Raw genomic sequence first — 23,974 nt, 5'->3', positions numbered from 1 at the left:
TTGCGGCTCGTGTAGAGCCCCACTCAGCGAGGAAGACCGTCACGTCATCTGTGTCTCCTGCCTGGGTGAGGATCATGCAGCGCTCGCGCTCGCTGACGGCGGCTGCCCTCACTGCGAGCTGTTGCCAATGGTGACTCTAAGGACTCGCTTGGCATTTTTCTCCGAGCCTGCATTCCCCGCTGCGCTGCAGCACCGTAAAAAGCGCCGCTCCCAGCGGATTCCGGAACCGCCAGCTCGACCGAGCTCGCCGGTTCGCCCGGCTTCACCGGCCTCCCCTGCATCGCTTCCCGATGGTCAGCGCTCGCTATCTGCCGCCGCGTCTTGCGAGGAAGTCGATCTCAGCTCCGGGGATCTCGCGCTTTCTGCTCAGAAGCCCAGCAGACGAGCTGACATCGAGAAGGAGCTGATGCGAGTACTCACGCTGGCCGCGACGAGCCTCGGCCTCGAGTGGTCTGCACCAGCGCCCCCCTCTCGTTCCCGGCTGGATGGTAGTTTTCTTCCGGATGAGCGTACTTCTCTGAACTCAAAGCCCGCCCCATTTCTTCCTGAGCTTCACGAAGAGGTGTCAAAGGCTTGGAACGCTCCATATTCAGCACAAACTCGTTCGTCTGTCTCACCAGCATTCTCCACACTGGATGATGCTAAAAACAGAGGCTACCAGTCACTTCCGCCGGTGGAACAGGTGATAGCGACGCACCTTTGCCCGCCCTCTGCTGGACGGCGGACGAAAGCGGTGTTGCCATCTAAAGCCTGCCACATGACGTCATCTCTGCTTGCGCGGATCTTTTCTGCTGCTGGGCAGGCTGCGTTTGCACTACACACCATGGCCACGCTGCAGATATTCCAGGGTGATCTCCTCCGTAAGCTGGACGAGAGGGGACCTGAGGCTATCTGTCTCGCGGATTTGAGGAGCGCTTCGGATCTCTCTCTCTTCGCGCTACTAAGTCCGCTGCACAGGCCATGGGACGAGTTATGGCTTCCGCTACTGTGGCTGAGAGGCATCTCTGGCTGACGCTTTCAGACATGGCAGAGTCTGAACGCACTGCGTTCCTCGACACCCCGCTGACTCCCGCTGGCCTCTTCGGATCTTCTGTCAACGAGTTCGTTGAGAGATTCGTCGAGGACCAGAAAGCGTCTCAAGCATTTAAGCACTTCCTCCCGAAGCGCTCCGGTTCTGCAGCGAGTCGTGCTAGACCGGCCCCGCAAAGCTCTCAGCCACACCCCCCGCCTCCTGCTGCTTCATCGCAACAGCGTCAGCAACGCAGCTCGAGACCCCGCTCTCGCTCTGCCGGCCGTCACCCCGCACATGGAGTGACGATGCCCACTGCTCAGTGCCCATCTCCACATATAAGCACAGCCCTTCACACAGGGCTCGCGCCCATAAAAGCGACTCAGGTCGATCGCGCGCACTACATAGTAAACGTGCCCACTCCTCAGTGCCCACAAACACTATGTCACACACGTCATGTGGTTTCTGTAAAAACGAAACCCGTGCACGTTCGTTCTGCCCAGGCAGACAGCGAGTCAAAAGCAGTAAATGTGCACGCTTACAGCCCACAATTACTCACAGACAGCACGAGTCCCACGGGACCCGCTCAGCCCTCCCTCACCCGGTTAAGCACCGTGGCGGGGTCGAGGACGAGAGATCTGCCCGCTGTGATCAGCTCGCTCCCCGCCTCACAGGCATAATGCCCATGTTACAGCACATCGAAGCGCTGCCGTTGCCCAGCCAACAGAGCGCGCTTCGCATCCAACCCTTAGGCATTCATGCAGACGCATGGTCAGCGCTTCCAGGGGTTTCGGATTGGGTGCTAGACATTATACAGAGAGGCTACTCGCTACAGTTTTTTCGACGCCCTCCACGCTTTTTAACGCGCGTCGAAACTATGGTCAAAACAGAAGTAGCACGCCTCCTTCGAGCCGAAATATCAAAACTGTAGAGCAAAGGGGCTGTGGAGCCTGTATCTCAAGCTCAAAGCGAAGGGGGGTTGTACAGCAGATACTTTCTAGTGCCCAATAAAGACGGGGGTTTCAGACCCATACTGGATCTAAGACAGCTGAACAAAGCATTGGCGAAACGCAATTTCAAAATGCTTACAACCAGGAAACTCCTTGCGCATATTCGCAGAGGAGACTGGTTCATGTCGATATATCTGAAGGACGCGTATTTTCAAATACAGATAGCGTCACGTCACAGGCGATACTTGAGATTCGCCTTCGAGGGCCAGACATACCAGTATACAGTCCTGCCGTTCGGCTTGTCCATGGCTCCTCGTACGTTTACGAGGTGCATGGACGCAGCGCTCGCTCCTCTCAGACTCAGAGGCATGCAAGTGCTGAACTATTTGGACGACTGGCTGATTCTGGCTCAATCACGATCAGAGCTCGTGGAACACCGGGCCATTTTACTCGATCACCTCGAGAAACTCGGTCTCAATGTCAACTGGACGAAGAGTTCACTGAACCCCAGTCAGACGATACTGTTTCTGGGTATAGCTCTGGACTCACGCTCCATGACGGCACGGCTGTCGCCACAGCGCGCGTTGGGCATTCAGCGCGCAGCGAGGTCTCTCTGCTGCGGCGCGACCTTCTCGCTCAGAGAATTTCAGAAGATGCTGGATCTCATGGCCTCAGCATCACCAGTTCTTCAGTTGGGCCTGCTCCGCATGCGCCCCTTGCAGTTCTGGCTGAAAGCGCGAGTACCGCGCATAGCGTGGATATCCGGTCAGTTGCGTCTCAAGGTCAATCAGAGCTGTGTTACAGCCTTGAAACCCTGGACAGCGAACGACTGGTACCAATCAGGTGTAAGCCTGGGGACTTCCTCGAAAGTGAAAGTGGTGTCGACGGACGCCTCCACTTCGGGATGGGGAGCGCTGCTCGAGGGCAGACCGTTCTTTGGCCTGTGGTCAGAACAGGAAAAGCTCCAACATATCAACTGTCTGGAAATTCTGGCAGTGGAGAACGTGTTGACGTGCTTTTGTCCCCGAATCAAGGGCCGCCACGTCTTAGTCCATTCGGACAACATGTCTGTGGTGTCCTACATAAATCGCCAGGGCGGTCTCAGGTCCCGAAACCTGTACAGGTTGGCGGAACGCCTCCTGGTTTGGGCTCAGCGCAACTTGTGCTCGCTGAGAGCAGTTCATGTGCCTGGGCTACAGAATCTGGGTCCAGACAGACTGTCCAGAAACAACATTCCCACGGGCAAATGGTCTCTACACCCACAGACAGTCCAGCTGCTGTGGGAGAGATTTGGCAGGGCGGAAGTGGACCTGTTCGCATCCCACGAAAACGCTCACTGCCGCGCGTTCTTTTCCAAGAACGAAAGCGCGCTGTCACAAAGGTGGCCGTGCTGCCCGCTCTATGCTTTTCCCCCCGTCTCCTTCCTTCCGCAGGTGATAGAACGGGTGAGGGAAACAAGATGCTCAGTACTGCTTGTAGCACCAATTTGGAAGAACCAACCATGGTTTCCAGATTTGATGCAGTTAGCAGACACTGCCCCGTGGCCAGTGCCGTTGAGGAGGGACCTCCTCTCGCAGGCTAGGGGCCCGATTTGGCACCCTCAACCGGAGTTGTGGTCCCTCCATGTGTGGGCGCTCAACGGTTACCCGCTGATCTCTCAGTGGGAGTGCTAAATACTATCACTCAGGCTAGAGCGCCGTCGACTCGACGGCTATATGCCTCGAAGTGGTCAGTATTCTCCAGCTGGTGCACAGCTCGGGGACGTTCACCCCTTAGTTGTGAGGTGACGGAGGTTCTCTCCTTCCTACAGGAGCTGTTGGATAAGGGCAGAGCCCCCTCCACGTTCAAAGTTTATGTGGCGGCTATCGCAGCGTTTTCCGAGACAACGCTCGGTCAGTCAATAGGAAGGAACGATTTGGTCATCTGCTTCCTTAGAGGAGCTAGGAGGCTGAATCCTCCCAGACCTCCGTCAGTCCCTGTATGGGACCTCTCGACGGTTTTGGAGGCCATGAAAGGTTCCCCTTTCGAGCCTATCCGAACGATTAGCCTCAAACATCTTTCATTCAAGACAGTGTTCTTGTTAGCTCTCGCTTCAGTGAAGCGTGTGAGTGACCTGCACGCGCTCTCGGTGAGCCCGACGTGCTTGGAGTTTGGGCCTAATGACTCAAGAGTCATATTCAAACCTAGGCACGGTTATGTGCCGAAATCCCTCAACACACCGTTTCGAGCTCAGGTTATTTCCCTGTCTGCCCTGTCGGTGTCAGAAGAGGATGGAGACTCAAGTCTTCTTTGCCCCGTTAGGGTTTTAAGAGCTTATGTGTCTCACTCTGCTGTCTTCACACAGACTGAGCAACTGTTTGTCTCGTTCAGTGGACGTTCCAAGGGAATGGCTGTTTCGAAACAGAGCCTATCCAGATGGTCAGGCCTTGCCTTGAATATGTGATGTCATATTGCCGCGTCTACGGACGCTGCTAGATATGGGACGGAGGGTTTCCCCCTCCTGTTCTAGGACTCTCTGTGAGTCCCTCTGGTGATTGTGCACTGTAAATCCTGTGCATCGCTTCCAGGTTTATTGGTGTGTGATCTCTGCACGCACGGCGTTTTACATTGGGTTCCCGTAGCATCTTAGCTAAGACGCAGTACGAGAGAACTCTCGTAAGAGAATGTACTCGGTTACTAATGTAACCTCGGTTCTCTCTAGAAGAGGGAACGAGTACTGCGTTCTCTGCCGTGCGTACGATTCACTCTGGTTCGCTTCGGCGATGAAATAAATCAGGTGAGTCAGCCTTTTCGAGCTCCCTTTATAGGGCTAGGCCACACCCGTTTCAGCGGGAAGTGGCATGGAGGGCGATCGAGCCGTCTCGCCTATGGCTGTGTGCTGCTGCAAATGCGCTTTACAATAATTCAAAATTAAGGATAATTTTTTGCTTCAGTGTATCGTGAAAAGAGACTTTTTCCCGTAGCGTCTTAGCTAAGACGCAGTACTCGTTCCCTCTTCTAGAGAGAACCGAGGTTACATTAGTAACTGAGTACGTTTTCTATTTGAATATACTTTAAAAAAATAATTTATTCCTGTGATGCAAAGCTGAATTTTCAGCATCATTACTCCAGCCAGTCTTCAGTGTCAAATGATCTTCAGAAATAATTATAATATACTGATTTGCTGCTCAAGAAACATTTCTGATTATTGTTGAAAACAGTTCAGCTGCTTCATATTTTTAGTGGAACCGTGATTCATTTTGTCAGGATTATTTGATAAATAGAAAGTTGAAAAGGACAGCATTTATTTAAAATAGAATTCTTTGCAACGTTATGAACGGCTTTATTGTCACTTTGGTCAAAATCTATAAAAATCTTTAAACTGGTGCATATCATCTGGTAGCATCTGATGTGATGTCACAGTGTAACGCTTCATAGATGAGGAACAGACGGATGAAGTGTCCGAGCGCTCTAGAAAATCTCAGTGTTTCGCTGGAGTCTGCCCACTGCTCTGTCATCATCAAACACTGTTTGACATACTCTAATGTCCCCTGATTTATTAATAAAGGCATTTATTTGATCTGCGGCGAGTGTTCTGTCTGTCTGAGGCAAACTGAGTTTACATACTGAGCAAAACAGTGTGCCTATGTGTGTTGTATTATTTGAATGTACCAAAAGAATTATATTTATGCAACAGGATACAGAAAATATCCCAATACCTGACAGATATCACTGAAATAAGTGTCCTGAGAAATCACACCCAGGCCCAAAAACACACTATCATTTGGCCAATCAGAAGACTTGATAGGTCTTGGCCTGTGTGTCACTTTGAGCATTCTGGTTAGCTAACATCAGATTTGCTGACTTGAATTTTGGAGAAACGAGTCAGTCTACTTCAATAGCTAATGCTAGAAACATACTTCAGTCAATTACACTCTTAAACATAAAGGTCCTTATGGCATTGATGGTTCCATGGAATCTCTCCATTCCACAAAAAAGGTGCTTTAGATTATAAAAATGTTCTTCACACGAAGAAAAAAAAAATGGTTCTTTTAAGAACTCATCAGGTTATTTGGGGAACCAAAACCCCAGACATTTAAGGCAATTTAGAAATCCCAGCCAGGAAAAAGAGGACGTACAGTACATTCACTCATCTTTCAGATGAACTCCACACACACCGATTCCCATTTTTACTCCAAACCCCAACAGCACGTGTGTGTGTGTGTGTGTGTGTGTGTGTGTGTGTGTGTGTGTGTGTGTGTGTGTGTGTGTGTGTGTGTGTGTGTGTGTGTGTGTGTGCGTGTGTGTGAGTGAGTGTGTGTCCTTTTTTGCCGAACAGGTCTTGAACATTAATGTTCCCTCTGGCACAAAGCAGCAGAGCTCAGGACTGCTCGCGTTTAACTCATCCTTGCATCATCTCTTCTTTGCTTTCCCACTTTCCCCATGTCCCTTCATCCTCTGCCGTTTCTCCATTCTCTCTTCCTCTCATTTCTCTGATGTGTTTCTCATCTCTGAGAGTCCACAGGACAATAACCAATGGGTTTTTCCTCACACATTAATGCACACGCTTTTCCAATGCTAGAAAACCTATTCGATAGCTCTGTTTTAGACATGTTTTTAAAGGAATAGTTCACCCCAAAATTAAGATTTGATAAAATTTACTCACCCTCAGGCCATCCGAGATGTAGATTGCTCTACATCTCGGATGGTTCTTCATCACTTGCTCACCAACCTGATGAAGAAACAAACTCATCTTCATCTTGGGTGGCCAGAAGGTGAGGATATTCATCAAATTTTAATTTTTGGGGTTAACTATTCCTTTAAGGCATTGAATCAGTCAGTTTCGAGGTGCTATGGACATGCATGTAAAGCAGCTGACTAGGCTTTGGAACAGAGCTGGTGTGTGTAGATTCCAACGGACCCCTGGGAGGGAGGGGCTAACAGATTAGACTCATGAATATTCAACATGCTAATGAGAAGCAAATGAGGGGGTCTGTGCGGATAATTAGAATTGTGGCCAGCAGGATCTGGCACAAAAGAGAAAGAGAGATGCTTCAGTGGTCTAATATAAATTGTAGATATGGTGTCTCTGTAGTATGCCTTTATTGATGGATAAGGTAATTTATCTGCATCATCAGCAGTTGAGTGTGTCTGTCAATCAAAGTGACAGTTCCCGAGAGGAGTGTTTTATTGCTCACAGGTCGCTCTCAAGATGCTGATGTTAAAATACTTTCTTCTGTTCAAGCTTAATATGCAGAGACAACTTTTAAGTAAGGTTGATTTCCCAAAACACTTTGAATGTGCTGCTTACAAAACCCTTTTGTTTGTTTGAGCATCTCATCTAGATTATCTGTTTGTTACAAATCTGAGTGGTTGCACACTTCAGTTTTAACTGCTTTTCATTCAATCAATCTTCCAACTTTGTCTCAGATGTTTCTCCTAAAATTCCTAAATTGAAAACCATTCTCAAAATTTTTTTTCATTTTGATGACATATAGTCAAAAGTTTTTATTTTTATCATTCAGAAAATACTGTCAACACAGCCAGAATGAATGAATGAACGAATGAATTAATTAATTAATTGATTTTCATCATGTTAAAAATCAAGCAACTGATGTATGAGAAATAATTTTAGAAAAACCTTTGCAAAACAGGAATAAAACAGTTGTATGTAATAGAATATAGAAATATAGAGCTAAAAAAATTTACATGGATCCCAGATCATTTGATGAGAAATGTTTGACTTTACCTTGGTAGATCTGATTCTGTGTTATTACTGTTAACTAAAACTATTCAAATGTGTTTGTGGTCCTTTAAATAAAGCTGAAATAAGATTATATTTGCAAATATTATATATTAAGCAAATGTGTAAAAATACTTCTCCATTTCTTTTCACTGCCAGCGAGAACACACAATTGAGACAACAGAGATGATTTTTCTCCTATGGATCCATTTCTAGAGAGTGACAGCACAAGTGAACCAAGCTGAATTTCAGCACATTGCCTGTGTTTCAAGCAGCGTGTGTGTGTGTGTGTGTGTGTGTGTGTGTGTGTGTGTGTGTTTGTGTATGTGAGAGAGAGTGAGGTGGTTTCTCTCATTAAAGACTACAGGTCACAGATCCGCAACACTGCAACTCAACTGCAATAGTCTGCAACTAGCAGCGCAGAGAGACAGAGAGAGAGATCTCAAAGACGTGCTGCCTCTAAAGCACTGAACACACACACACACACACACAGATGATGCAACTTGGATTCAAGGGTAAACAGCAGTGGAAAATGTGTGTTTGGATGGTAAGAGCGTGTGTGTTGCTGTGAGATGTTTGTATATATGAGTGTTTCAGTGCCGAGAGTCTGTTGTTTTAAACATGCCGTGCTAGTGTGTGTTTATTTCTATATCTGTAACACAAGCTGCGCGTCAACAACAAGACTCAAACACAGGGCACGTACACACTACAATTTACATAACATGGAGAAAGCATTGATTTCAGTCAGGCTGCTGCACGGAAAGGACAAACACCAGGATTTGTGACACTCCATCATGTGTCCAAAAGTTCGAATTTGAGAGCTCCAGTTTTAAAAATTTGATTCAACCCAACTCTTGCCACACCCTTAAAATGAATGCTACATATTTCCTTGCTTCAGATATATATATATATATATAAATATATACACATTTCTATTTGAAAAATGAATCATCATAATACTGATGCTTTATATAGATGCAGCTCTCTGTCTCTGTCTGTTAGTGTGTTACTGTACTGTATATACTGTAGCTAGTACTGATGGGGAGAGACCAGACCTGGTCTCATAAAGATGATGAAGTCTGCTGCAGCATCAGGGCTGGACACTCGCAGAGGCTGTCAAGTGCACAAACAACACTTTAAAAACCAGAGCTTATTATAGAATTCATTCTAGTATGTACATATACAACTACATATACAAAAAAAATATCTGTAACATACTTTACTGTTTTTGTTGTTTTATGTAAAATTTTAATTTTAGAATATTTTTATGCATTTTTAAAAAGTATAAATATCTACAATATTTATTTTATTATTTATATAGAATTGTTTGTATTTGCATTTTTACTGTAATATTTGTATTATTTAATTCTACTCATAAGTATAGCCTACTACAAAAAAAGGCTTATTTTGTGAATGTTTATGTGTTTTATTTATTTGTTAAAACATATCTAAATATCATATTTATGTATATATAATCTTTAAGTGCACTTAGCATGGTATAATGTTAATTTTGATTCAGTTATCATTTAGTGGATCTGATATGAATTAGTTACCTCTTGGACAGATTCAGTGAAGCATTCATTACGGTGATTCAAATCGTTAATTGGCAGTTTGTGAGTCTTATTGACCGGTTCATTTAAAGAGTCATTTGTTCATCAGTAGGGTTGGGAATCGTTAGAAATTTTCCGGTTCCGGTTCCGATTCCAGTTCCACCTAACGGTTCCGGTTCTGATTCCGGTTCCATTAAAATCATTAAACAATTATTAAGAAATAGTGGTAAGGAAAAATGCACAATACTCAACTACTCAATGCTCAATACTGTCTATTACTTACTGTCAACTTAACTTAAAGGTTGGCAATGTCAAAATGGAACATACAGTACAGTATATAACAGTGTACAGATCTTCATAAGTAGGGTTGGGTATTTTTAGAAATTTTCCGGTTCGGCTTCTGGTACCATTTAAATGAACTATTATTATGTTTTTTTTTTTTACTATTTTACCTTCACTGAATGTAGTGTTGCTGGAAAGTAGTAAGTAATGTTGAGTAATGCTAGTCCATCAATCAGCATGTGTTGATGTTTTTTACACTATCAATAACATTTTGCTTTTCAAGCAGGAATAAGCTGGTTGGCCAAATAGTCCCTTGAGGGCTTAGACACTTGTTAATTTCCCTTAATTAATGAAATATAAACGGTTAAACTTATAACCATGTATACACACTCTCCATAAAGTCCCTATTTTACAAATAATATATTTACATTTATTCATTTAGCTGACGCTTTTATCCAAAGCAACTTACAATTGCTTTATATGTCAGAGGTCACACACCTCTGGAGCAACTAAGGGTTAAGTGTCTTGCTCAGGGACACATTGGTGTCTCACAGTGGATTCGAACCTGGGTCTCTCACACCAAGGGCATTTGTCTTATCCACTGCACTAACACCACCCCATAATAATAATTCAGTCAGGAGATGGTGTGATGCAATGAGTGGTTTCCACATTTTTAAACATTTAAAATGCATTAAAATAAATATTTTCTATCACTTTGTTTATCACTCTTGAAATGATCTGTACACTAAATAATCTAACCCTCATACTTGCATAACAATAGCAGTCTATTTATTTAGTGGTCCAAGTTGAAGCCAGTATGTATATTAATGACAATATGGGCGTGTCTGTTATTTGGTTCATGATATCCTTTACGGGAAACACCGAATACTCAGAACACCGGCGCAAGGCTGCTCACAGCGCTTGGTCACGTGTTGCACCAGAACCGTTTTCGGAACCGAAACTTAGAAATAACTCACGGTTCCGGTTCTTCTCAAAGAACAAAACCGGTTCTGAATAAGAACCGGTTTTTGGTTCCCATCCCTATTCATCAGTATCATTTGTTTGTGAATTGGACTGCACTGATTGTGCAGTATTATTTATTTATTTATTTATTTATTTTAATTTTTGGACTGCAGCCAAAAAAGATGCAGTGAAAAGAGATGTTGATTAATAATTGTCTTTAAGATTATTTGACAGCAAAATTGATTTTTTTTTTTTCTGGCCTAAATATCTCATCTGCTCTGTGATTTCCTGTCCTCTTGCCATTTTGTGTGAGAAGTCGACAGTAGAAGTTTATATTCTTTTTGTGTGTTTGTATTTCAGAGGACAGGAAGCTGTTTGTGGGCATGTTGAATAAGCAGCAGACAGAAGAGGATGTGTACCGTCTGTTTGAGCCCTACGGAGTGATTGAAGAGTGCACTGTATTACGAGGCCCTGATGGAAACAGTAAAGGTGAGTTTCAGTTCCTACTTTCATCTCTCTTCAGTATTCACAGCAGGTTTAGGAGCTCTCTATTGAATGACAGGTCTGAGATTATATTCCGAGCTGTTAAAAAATAGTGACTACAGAAAAAGACAAAGTCAAAACAAACAAACAGAAAAGCAGCATTCAACCTTGAGCAGAAGTGCTTTCATTTACACATTCAATTTCACCACGTCAGACTATTCAAAGGCACTCGTCAAGCCGACACTTTGTGATGGGGTTTCTCAGCGCTAACATGGCAGAATCCATTCTGGAGGGCGTCAGGGGTGTCGATATCACCTGACAAACCCCGGCTCTGTCCAGGCAGGAATTATTTACACAGACTCTGATCGCTGCGTCCATTAAGGGAGCGCAAGAGAGGAAATATGTCAGAGAGGTCAATTGTGTTTGCAATGTGTGAAGAGAGAAACGACACGAGAGGTTTTGAGCTCAACACGAAATCATGAAGATTTGATGAGCTAAGCAGTTTGATTACATGTCCCTCAACTGCACGGACATGCTGTGATGCTTAACCCTGTAAAGTATAGGGCTTTTATTGCTTATCTACTTTGATATAATGAGAATATGGAGCTCAAACTTCAGGTGTATTTTATTAAGAGGCTCAAATGAAACACAAATATAAAACTTAGTGAAGATGCTGATAATTATATGGACAAAAAATTCTAATGCTTGTAATCTAAGTTAATGAGATCTTTATAACAGTACAGCAGATACTTACATAAAATTATACAAATATCAGTCGTCACTTTATATTTCTCATTAATGTCTTAGTAAGATGAGATTTAAATGCAAAACATATAATGCAATGCAATACAAACCTGATTGTACAATTATACTAAAAGACTTTTTACTTGCTAAAAAAAGTCTAAATGATCAATCGTACGACAGAAGGCATGTTTGTAAATTATGTACAATAGGTTTTAATGTGTTTTGATCATGTTGACAATTTAGAGCCTTAGAAATGTGCATATGAAATACAGTACAGTAAGCTTTATAGGGTTAAAAACACTCCCTCATAAAATAATTCCTATATTGGTACACATTTGGATAATATGGTATGCTAAGAAAGTGAAATGAGGGTTTTGTTTGTGTGCATCTGCACATCTTCTCTCTCATTCACCAGAGACACTCGCTCCGGTGCTGATAACCTCCACTGGTCTTCCTCATTATTTCTCTGCTCCTTTTGTGTGTTTTACAGGTTGTGCCTTTGTAAAGTTTTCAACACACACTGAGGCTCAGTCTGCCATCGGTGGGCTGCACGGGAGTCAGACCATGTCTGTGAGTACAGCCACACACTATTATACATGCAGCTCGTATTAACTGAGGTACCAGGTACTTTTAAACATTAATTCAAAAGTTAAATGACCTAAAACATTCACTGTCACCTATACATTCATATGCATTTTGACCTAAAAATTTGAAAAAGTTAATGGACATGATATGCGTCAACATGCACTTGTAATGTCATTTGTGGACAAACATGTTCATGTTACAGAAAGCACACACATGCACAGATGATGTTGAAGCTGCTGTCATGTGTTGAGCTCAAACAGCTTCAGTGTCAATATAAGTGCAAATCAGCCACTGTCAGTCTCTCGGTTTCATCCTGAGTACTAGCTTACTGCTAGCTTATAAAAGTTACTGCATACCTACTTTTTATGTTTTTGTGTGTATTTTCATGTATTTTATTATTATTATTTTATCTTAGATTTGTCTATTTAATATGTATTATTATTATTTAATTTTTTTATTCATTCAAATATTTGTTTTATTATTTACCTTGCACAACAACAAGAATCTTAATTGGGGGACTGCATAATAATAATTTTAATAGTTAAGCAAGAAGTTATATATATAAAAATAACAAACCATATACAAATCATCTTACAATGCATACAATTACAATTGCATGTTAAAACTTTATTTTATTTATTTGTTATCATAAAACTATTTATTGATTAATTTATTTTTACAAAACTTTTTATTGGACTGCATATTAATTTTAATATTTAAAGTTATAAAAACACTGCTCATTCTATTATTTTGAAGACATGTTAGACTACAATCTGGTAATGAAAGGTAGCTAATTAAAGTGCAATTTTTTTTACATATATCAATATAACAAACTATATACAGTAAAAACATCTTTAATTTTTTTTATTTAATTTCAAAGCATTTTTTAAGTATTTATTTTATTTCTTTTTCATCATAAAAGCTTATCGCAAAATTTAATTTTAGTCTGTTTCTCACAAACAGCACTTTTGCCACAGTTGGGGTCTAATTGCATGGAAAAGATCCACTATAATAACTCATCTTTTATCCTTCACAGATCAAGTTGCACAGGTTTGAAATGTAATGAGGTTGGATGTACAGGTATAAAGCAAATTTTCTCCAAATTTTGGTAACTATGCCTTTAATGCCACAGCTTTTCTGTCAAAGCTCGCACAGAAAATGCAGCAGATTCCTCACGCACCATCTTGGTATTCCTTACATAGATAAAAATCACAGTATACATACTGCACACTGCAATATAACACACAGGTAGTATGTTAGTATGCTATTCAGAACATTTACTTTCTATCCAAGAGCTCTCACATTCTTTATCACACTCCTTCTGTATGTTTTCCCACCTTTTCAGATGAATAATTCCTCTGCCACATATTGAAAGGACAGATAAAGAGGTGTTTTTCTTCATCCCCTGAGAGCAGGACAGGAAGTAGAGAGAAAGAGAAGGAGAGTGAGGAGTACAGATGATCAAACAGAGAGAAAAAACACTCTGACAGCGTCTAACTGTCACTGAGAGGAAAGACAGGTAGAGGAATGCCTCTGATGAACCGTTGTAAATGTGTGTTTAGAGATCAGCTCAACTTTGAGAGTAATTATCCTCAAATGAACGTTCAAGGCCGTATCTCACCCTAACACACACTTTGCATAGCGATAATTAAAAGCATTTACATACTTGACGACAGAATGGATGAGTGAGAGAAACGAGAGATTGAATGGCTTACACAGGCAACGTTTTAAAGTTCACCCAAAAATTAAAATTTGCTGTAAATGTACTCACCCTCAGGCCATCCAATATGTAGATGAGTTTGATTCTTCATGGGAACAGATTTGAAGAAATTTAGCATTCCATGAATAAGGGGATAGCCTAATAGTGAGTAAATTTTTGGGTGAACTCTTCCTTTAAGCCTTTAAATTGAACGTGTCTAGTTTCCCAGAGGAGGTCAGGTAAATCTGTGTTTCAATTACTTGCATTGTGATCTTAATTCCATCTGAATCAAACAAGTCTGTATTTTTTTCTGCACAAAATTACAGAGCAAATGACTTGCTCTGAGAAATCTAATCCCGTCCGGATAGCAATGTCTGTGATTACGGTAGCTTGCTTTTATAAAGCTTCTCTTCATTTATTTTGACCTATTGAATCTTTGTGATATCACCACCTCGTGCACCTTCATTATGGATTTAGACCTTTTCCCAAATTTCTGGGTAAGATAACAGCTGACGGTTCGAGCTCTGATTGCGTCACATCCGACTTAAAAAGAGAATTAAATCAACGAGGAACTGCTCGAAGCAACAGCACCATTAGCTACAGTCTTCACTTTTATTAATTCTTGCTTTTTATATGCAATGTTAAAATTAAAAATAAACCAGAGACTGCCGTCCAAAGGTTTTATTATTTAAATATTTTTCTAAATAAATTAATTATTTTATTAAGCAAGGACACATTAAATGGATCAAAAATGACAGTAAAGATATTTATAATGTTAAGTTTCTATTTCAAATTAATGCTGTTCTTCTGAACTTTCTATTCATCAAAGAACCATGAAACAAATTGTATCATGGTTTTCACAATAATAGACTGTTTTCAACACTGATAATAATCACAAATGTTTCTTTCGTGGCAAATCAGCATATTAGAATGACTTCTGAAGGATCGTGTGACACTGAAAACTGGAATCACAGCAAAACAGTTATTTTAGGTTATAATATTTCACAATATTACAGTATATTTGATTAAATGAATGCTGCCTTGTCACATGAAATCATGAATAAAGCCCAAACTATTGACCAGTACTGATTTTAAATGTTTGTTGTAAATATACATTATTAATGTTACATATTTGCAATGCATTCCAAACCAGTTCTATACTAGTTTGCATGCTGCATGTGAAGGCTGCTGACTATGTAGGCAGCTCACTAAGTTTTGGAACAGAGCCAACGAGAGAGTGTTCAGCTGTACTGAGTTTCAGGAAAATTTTAATAGTTCCTCATTACACATTCAGAGCCATGCGTTGAGTTAGCAAAGGCCTCATTAACAGCTCAGCCTTACAGTTCGTTTGAGTCCTACAGAGTGACACTTTCCACCATACCAATTTTAATACATTAATATTTCAGCATCACTTTACAGCTCATCACAGTGATGTTCAATGTCAAATCCCGAACCTGTTCTGGCGGTCTCACTTTTGAGACTTTTACATAATACCAAATTTGATGCTCATATTATTTGCTGTACTTCAAAATCAATTATAATTCAGTGTAAAGTGGCAGTGATGTATGTCTTTGTGTAGGATTCACACATACTTCCTACAGTGCTCATTTCAAGTGCTCAGGCCCTCCATATGATGCTCACTTTCACCCATAATCTGCATTGAAGTACTGTGTAGGCTTTGGATCAAATCCCCAGAGGTCTAGATCTCCAGAATCTGTGAGGCAAGGGAAATATTGTGGCCTTTAGGGCCGATCGATCTCGTGACGGTTTATCGGTCAGAGAGGCCCAGCACACGAAAGGTCAAGTGGTGCGGTAAATCATCAAGAGCCTTTTAATGAGTCTGCATGTGTGCAATTGTGAGATGTTGCACACACAAGAGAGCACAAGAAATAGAAAATGGTGAGGTTTGAGAGATCACAGGAGACAGAGATGGAATTTTCCATCTAATATTTATAGTTTTTTTTTTTTTTTGAAACCCCCATTTCAGCTTTATTTCATTTTTAGTTTTAGTAAACATTAATGAGGACACAAAAGCACTACTAACATTATTTAGTGTTTAGTAATATTTATATACTATTATAGTTTTTTATAATTTATTTTAATTGTGGTTTACTTTATTTTTATTTTAGTTTTAGTTTAGTTTAAGGTTTTTGTTGTGAGTTTTACATTTTTTTGTTGTTGTTGTGTTTAATCAAATATTTATAGTTTGTAGTTCATAATATGCATAGTTTATTTTATAGTTTAGACTTACGATGTAAGATTTTCTCTTAAATTTGTAAAATGAATTCATTGTTTTTAGTGCAAGAAACAAACATTAGAAATGGACTTTGTGTGAAAAGTGCAACAAATATGTAGAACATGATACTTTTAATTCATCTCTCTCTCTCTCTCTCTCTCTCTCTCTCTCTCTATATATATATATATATATATATATATATATATATATATATATATTTATGCATGTTGCAGTGTAACTCTTTGTTCAACTGCTATGTGTCTCTCACAGGGAGCTTCGTCGAGTTTGGTGGTAAAGTTTGCTGACACTGATAAAGAGAGGACCATACGCCGCATGCAACAGATGGTTGGCCAGTTTGGCATCTTTAACCCCACCATGGCCCTGCCGTTCAGCACCTACAGCAGCACCTACAGTACTTACACACACGCGGTGAGCAGAATCAACATGCATTGCATGCTCCTAAAGGGCCTAAAGAATTGTGCTGTGTACTTGTGCTGTACAGAGCGCTTCTGAATTCTCACAGCCTCAGATTAATGACCACTGTCCTTGTCTGAAGACGTTTTTCACTCTAACTATGCTCCTGAATAATGCATTAACATAATTTCAATTACCAACCCGTGAAAACTTGAAATTCTCTTCCAGGTTTTTATGGTTTATCTGCATTTGTAATATTTGGTTTTGATTATAAAGGAGAGTTTTATAACATGTCATTTTGAGTTCATGTGTTTGGCATGATGTAAAATATCAAATATTCACAGTACATTTTGACATAGTTTTTCAAAAATAAGCAGCTTGCACCTTTAATTTGGTCATTAAGTTTCCTAAAGAAAGTGTCAGAAGGTCAGTTTTGTTATTCATCCATGTCTTGCACCTAACGAGTATGAGATTTTAATAGCTGTTCTTAATTAAACTTTATTAATCAAGGTGTTAGAGTTGGTGAGTGTGATTCATTTCCATGAATCAGTTCAAAACTCTTGATTCAGTAAATTTTTTAATCAAATATATTGACTGAAATTGTCACCATTTTAAAAATGTACTTTGTAAACTTTTAGGTGCCTATAAATACAATTATTAAATGTAATTCTTGTGGTATTAAAATGAATCATTATTATTTTTTATAATTTTTTTTGCTATTTTATTTCTTGCATTAATTCATTCAAAATGCTGATTCAGTCAATTGTTTGCATCAGTAGCTGAAAAATATTCACTAACATGAGTGTAGCATTTAAAAAGTTTTCAATATAGGCTACTTATTTAGGTGCATGTAAATAAAAAATTAAATATCATTCTTCCTTGTGTCATTTAGTGAAAAACATGATTATTTTTAATTAGATTTTTGCTGTTTTCTGGCATTAATCAGTCAGTTCAAAGCTCTGATTCATTCAGAGCATAGCGTTTAAAATTTGTTTTTAATGTACTTTATATGAGTATTTAGGTGCATGTAAATGAAAATGATTATCAATTTTCCTTGTGTCTTTTAGTGAAAAACATGATGATTTTCAATTAGATTTTTGCTGTTTTACTTCTTGCGTTAATCATTTAAATCAACTTGGCATCCACGGCTGTTTGGGTGAAATTATGGTTCCTTTTAAGCTGTTTCAGAGAAAATACATAAATATAGATATCTATATCAAATATTATCAAAAGGCTGAAAAATATCACAATGATTTTTTCATAGCTTCATCATCCTAGCCTAGTTCGCCATACTCAGCGTGGTTAGAATAGCCAAATGCATCTTTGAGTAATTCATCTTCTTTAGATGAATCCTACTTCATTTATGTAATGGATAATGTATTCAAAGCACATGGATTTCTGTGCATATTCATAAGCGTATTACTTGAAACGATAACGGCATTAGATACAGATTAAGCCTGTGTTAAAGTTAGCAGTTATTTTAAATACTTTTCAGCTCACAGAGTCTCACAGAAGTGGGAAGTTTGAGGATCCGCATCACGTGTCAAACAGAGCTCCATGCTCTATATATAGCATATACCCTGCAGGCGTTTAGTTTTAATAACACTGCGCTGAACTGTGCGCATATGTGTATGTGACATTTCAAACTACAGCTTTGATTTTATAATCCATATGATCCTTCGCCAGAACCGCGTGTGCATCCTCGCCATGTTAGCGGCTTGCCTCTTATTATACCGCGCGTGTGTGAACATACTGTGCTATCTGTGTGCAATTCCTTCTGTGGCTTCTAAACATGGAACCAACAGAAGGAAAACCCCCAGGTTTCCCATCATCCACCTGTTCTGTGTCCCTGTACACAGTAAATACAACCGCACATGTTGAAACGCACATACAACTTGAATTGTGAAAGAATAGAATAGAATAGAATAGAATAGAACAGTCACATAAAATTGTACCATAAATAACCTAACAAAATAGAGTCATAAGGCAGAACAGAAAAGAAACATATAGAATTGAATAGAATAGGATAGAACCATATAGAATCAAACAAAACTTAGACAGGAAATAGAACAGAATAGAATAGAACATAAAATTGTACAGAACCATACAGAATCTAACAAAATAGGACAGAACAGAAAAGTATGGAATAGAGCCACATGGAACCATATTGAATCTGATGAAACAACAGAACAGAAAAGAACCATATAGACTTGAATAGAATAGAATAGAATAGAATAGAATAGAATAGAATAGAATAGAATAGAATAGAGCCACATAATACTGTACACAGAACCTAGGAAAACAAAGATAGAATAGAACAGAACAATATAGAATCTAACAAAACTGAATCATAGAATAGAATAGAATAGAATAGAATAGAATAGAATAGAATAGAATAGAATAGAGCCACATAATACTGTACACAGAACCTAGGAAAACAAAGATAGAATAGAATAGAACAATATAGAATCTAACAAAACTGAGTCTTGGAATAGAATAGAATAGAATAGAATAGAGGACAGAACAGAAAAGTATGGAACAGAGCCACATGGAACCATATTAAATCTTATGAAACAGAACAGAAAATAACCATATAGAATAGAATAGAACCACATAGAATGGTACAGAACCTAACAAAACAGAGTCATAAGACAGAACAGAAAAGAACCATATAGAATTGAATATGGTAGTATAGGATAGAAAAGAACAGAACAGAACCATACAGAATCTAACAAAACCGAATCAGAAAGTAGAATAGAATAGGATAGAGCCACATAAAATCATACAGAACCATACAGAATGTAGCAAAACAGAGTCATAGGACAGAACAGAAAAGTATGGAAACAGAAAATAACCATGTAGATTTGAATTAAATAGAACAGAATAGAATTGAATATAATATAATAGAGCCACATAATATTTTACACAGAACCTAACACAACAGTCATAAGACAGAATAGAACAGAACCATATAGAATCAAACAAAACTGAGTCATAGAATAGAATAGAATTGAATGGAATAGAGCCACATGAAACCATATTGAATCTTATGACACAAAACAGAAAAGAACCATATAGAATAGAATAGAATAGAATAGAACCACATAAAATTGTACAGAACCTAACAAAAGGTCATAAGACAGAACAGAAAAGAACCATATAGAATTGAATATGGTAGAATAGGATAGGATAGAATAGAACAGAACCATATAGAATCGAACAAAACTCAGAATAGTCAGAGTCTCAGAGTCAGAATAGAATAGAATAGAATAGAAAAGAATAGAATAGAATAGAATAGAATAGAATAGAATAGAATAGAATAGAATAGAATAGAATAGAGCCACATAAAATTGTACAGAACCATACAGAATCTAAAAAAACAGAGTCATAGGACAGAACAGAAAAGTATGGAATAGAGCCACATGGAACCATATTGAATCTGTTGAAACAGAGTAAAACAGAACATAAACATAGAATATTATTAAGTAAATACAGTAAACACAACCACAAGTTGAAACGCACATACAACTGGAATAGAATAGAATAGAATAGAATAGAATAGAATAGAGCCACATAAAATTGTTAACCCTAAAGATTAGCCTATGGTTGTTTCAATTTTTACACTCAGAATGGACTGAGAATCTCATCTCTATTCTATTTACTATTCTATTTAGTTTTAATTCCTTTTTATGTTGAAAAATTAACACAGCATGTATGACATCTCAATTTGTTCACAAAAAAAATATGATCAATGCACTGGTAAGGATTATTTGATACTGAACTCTGTGTCCCATAATGCCCTGCTCCAGCACTCTGTGGCACTGCATTGATGTCTTAAACACCTGGCACTGGAATAGAAGACACAAATAAAGGCGAGAGAGGATTGGAGGCTGTAATGTTCCAATGCGCACTGCTCAAGAACCAAAGCACGAGCAGTCAAGCACTAAAGGGCATTTCAGAAACCTTTCTCAATGTAAACAAAGAACAGGTCACATATCCACTTCAGTTCAACCACGTTACAGTGGTGTAATTCTGTTGTGGCACTCTTCAATCCAAAGGCTTTTATAGTGACCATGAAAGGAGTTTGTGCAGAATAATGATGTTCATTTTGTGAACAGAGCTCCAGACTGATGTAAAACATGCTGTAGTTTGAAACCCTCTGAGTGACTGGGTGTGTTGTGTTGTGTTGTGTTGTGGAGCAGTTGGTGGTTTGCAGTGCCACCAGGTGGATTGCTGTACAACTGCACACAGGAGGTGTCTGGCTCTTGAACAGAAACTATTCAAACAATTCAGTGGACATTAACCTGACACAAGTATTTGTCATGATAATTATGATTTGTTCCCAGTGTACTGTACTTGTTATTTAATGTGATTTTCGTGATTCATATCTGTCTGTGCGTGCTTTGTTCGACTAGAGCACACAAACAAAACAGCAATGATGAGCCTCAGCTGAAGGTGGGTGGACATTTTAAGTCAAGTCAAGTCTACTTTATTGTCACTTTCCACATGTACAGTACATACATACAGAGAATCGAAATTGCGTTACTCTCAGACCCCCGGTTTTTATATCATGGTCATGATACCAAATAAAATTTTGGGTTGGAAATGTAACATGAAAATTTGTATTTATTACCTAATAATTGAATTAAAATACTCTTTGTTCTTGAGAACTTTCTATTCATCAATCCTGAAAAAAATCACACTCTTGATTATATAGTAAAAAAAAATTCAATTATTATAAGACACCAAGTTTTGTAATTTCATCTCCTTTTGGAGAAGATTCCAATCTGAAGTGGCAGCATATTTAAATGAAGTTTTTCCAAGCTCAGTTCTGACAAGAGCCACACAAAGATTATAATTTGATTGAGAACATAATAAGTAATTGCCAAACAAAGTCCTCTGATAATCGAGAACTGGTAAAAAAGTAGCGGACACTAATTTCTTTCTCACATTGAAGGAAAAGCAAGACTTATTTATTTTTCTTTAGTTCTTGTGTCAAATATTTAATATGTGAACCAAAATGTAATGTGTTATCGATAATAATACCCAGGTATGTGTACTCTGAACTGAACTGTGTACTCAGAAGAAGTCAGAAGTCAGAAGAATGATGGAAATTTTTGAATTTGAATAACATGCAATTTTTTTTTTTTCAACATTTAAAACCAGCTACAAAGCACAAAATTTGTTTTGGATCATATCAAAGGCAGACTCTAAAAAAAGCCACAGACTGTTACAGCAAGGGGGCTGGACAGTAAACAATAGTATTGGCTGCATAAATAAATAAATACTGAATAATAATGTCCCCAATACAGATTCTTGTGGGACTCCCTTAACAACCTCCAGAGGATCTGACTGAACACCTTCCAACTGTACACATTAGGTTATTTGCTTTAAGTAAGAAATTAAACACAAAATAAAAATTTCTAATAGTCCTACTCATCTTAGCCTATTTAATAATATGTCATGATGCACAGTATGAAAGGCCTGTGATAAGTCAATAAAAAGACTATAGCACAATGTTGTTTAGTAACTTTTTAAATGGCCAAAGTATACTGTGCCCTTTACGGAACCCAGATTGGTTAATAGGCAGTATATTATAACAGTTTAAATACTGTGTCAGCTGTTCGTAACTAGATTTTCCAAAAATGTAGAGAGAATACAGAGCTTAGATATAAGTCTATAGTTATCCATTATAGAAGGATCACCCCATTTTGACAAAGGGGGAATATGATCAGGACCTGGTGATTTATTCATACCTGATTTTTTTAAAGCAGAACACACAATTTTATCTTTATCTCACACAATTCAGATTTTTTTCCTCCAAAATTGTGATTTTATATCCTCCAAAAAATATTAACTCGCAAATGTAAGAAAAAAAAGAAGAATTATAAGATGGAATTGTGAAAAAAAAGCTTCTGTGCATTCATTCATTCTTTTTTACTTTTATGCACTCAATCCAAAAGATGTGTTTATTAATAAGAAATAAATTCCCCCCAAAAAAACGAATTTGCATGCTTTGTTGTCTGCTGGATATAAACACTACAGCAGGACTTCTGCTGGTTAACACAATTTTACTGTTGCACACTGAGGCCGCCCTACCAAACTACAGCTACACTTTGAGTGAGCGGCAAAACAAGTGATTATTGTCATCCATTTAGACATCTCATTTCTTCATACACCAAACACTTCCATTTTCCCAACCCTTCCCCCCAACACATGTCAGCACATCCCCACAAACATGCATAAGTATGCGTGTCATCCTTCTTTTCTCCATGTGAGGGACTGAAGGCTTTGCATTGGGCTGTCCACTTCTCGTAGCCACACTACACGAGTAATTGGCCCATGATGGAGTGCTGATTACCTCACAGTACCTGGGGAGTTCAGCACGCATTAGCATTCAATAATATTGCAGATTCATACACAAATACACACACACACACACACACACACACATGCATCGTTCCAGTAAATGAGTTTATCACAGAGGCTTTCACCTCATCTTTGTGTCTCAGGGCTGGACAGGAGTTGATTTGCCGTGTGAATTTGTTCAGAAAAAAATATTGAATTAAACTGAATTAAAGATACAATTTGTAAGATATTTGCAGTAAAATATCCAAAAACCACTAGGCTAGTATTATATATTTTGTCCAGCTGATTACTAATAATATCTCTAATGTTTTCAACTACTTGTAAATCATGAGAAAATTCCCATTCTAAACAATGACACGGGGCAGTGCAGTCACCTGTCAATAACGTTTGTTCCCCTTTGTTACCGCCTTTACTGACGTAGAAACCACATGACAACAGTGTCGTGGACAAATGCGGAAGTAGCTTCGCGACAAACTTTAACTAGAAAGAGATGCCGATCCCGCTTGTGTTTTACTTGACAGGTGAGTTGTTTTGATTCGTGTCTTTACAGAAAACGTTGCTATTATAACGATCAACAAGATTAGTGTTATGGGGCATATACGCCAAACGCGGGGCATCGCATCTCTAGACCCACGCGAGGACGCGTCTGATCCATAGTCTGATCGCGTCTTTGCATTGACTTTGTATGTAACGTTAATCTACACACGCAAATCGTTGAACTCGCGTTAAATCCATGATTTATCTTTCCATCTGATTGATCAGCGGTTGGATAGAAGACAACACATCCCATCATTCCACGCTCCTTCTTAGCATCATCAAACCATGCGATTGTTATTGTTTTGATAGTGCGCCCTCTCGTGGCAGGTCCTACAACCTGTACCTTTAAAGCAGCTGGAAACTTATATTCAGTACAATGGTTATTTATTTGGACATATATATCTTATATATTATATCTCATTTTTTATTTT

General features: G+C 39.2%; 1 protein-coding gene across 2 annotated transcripts in view; it reads left to right on the top strand.

Moving 5' to 3' along the window:
• LOC132154470 (CUGBP Elav-like family member 5) overlaps window positions 1-23,974 on the top strand; it is a 152,143-nt gene that overhangs the window by 108,168 nt on the left and 20,001 nt on the right. For both annotated transcript variants that reach the window (XM_059563035.1, XM_059563034.1), the window contains exons 4-6: window positions 10,837-10,965; window positions 12,194-12,273; window positions 16,494-16,652. In XM_059563035.1, coding sequence (XP_059419018.1) covers window positions 10,837-10,965; window positions 12,194-12,273; window positions 16,494-16,652 — 368 coding nt within the window. The remainder of the gene's footprint in view (window positions 1-10,836; window positions 10,966-12,193; window positions 12,274-16,493; window positions 16,653-23,974) is intronic.

Source organism: Carassius carassius, chromosome 12 (genome assembly GCF_963082965.1).
Source record: "Carassius carassius chromosome 12, fCarCar2.1, whole genome shotgun sequence".
Lineage (NCBI taxonomy): Eukaryota > Metazoa > Chordata > Actinopteri > Cypriniformes > Cyprinidae > Carassius > Carassius carassius.
This window is presented reverse-complemented; position numbering and strand designations above follow the sequence as displayed.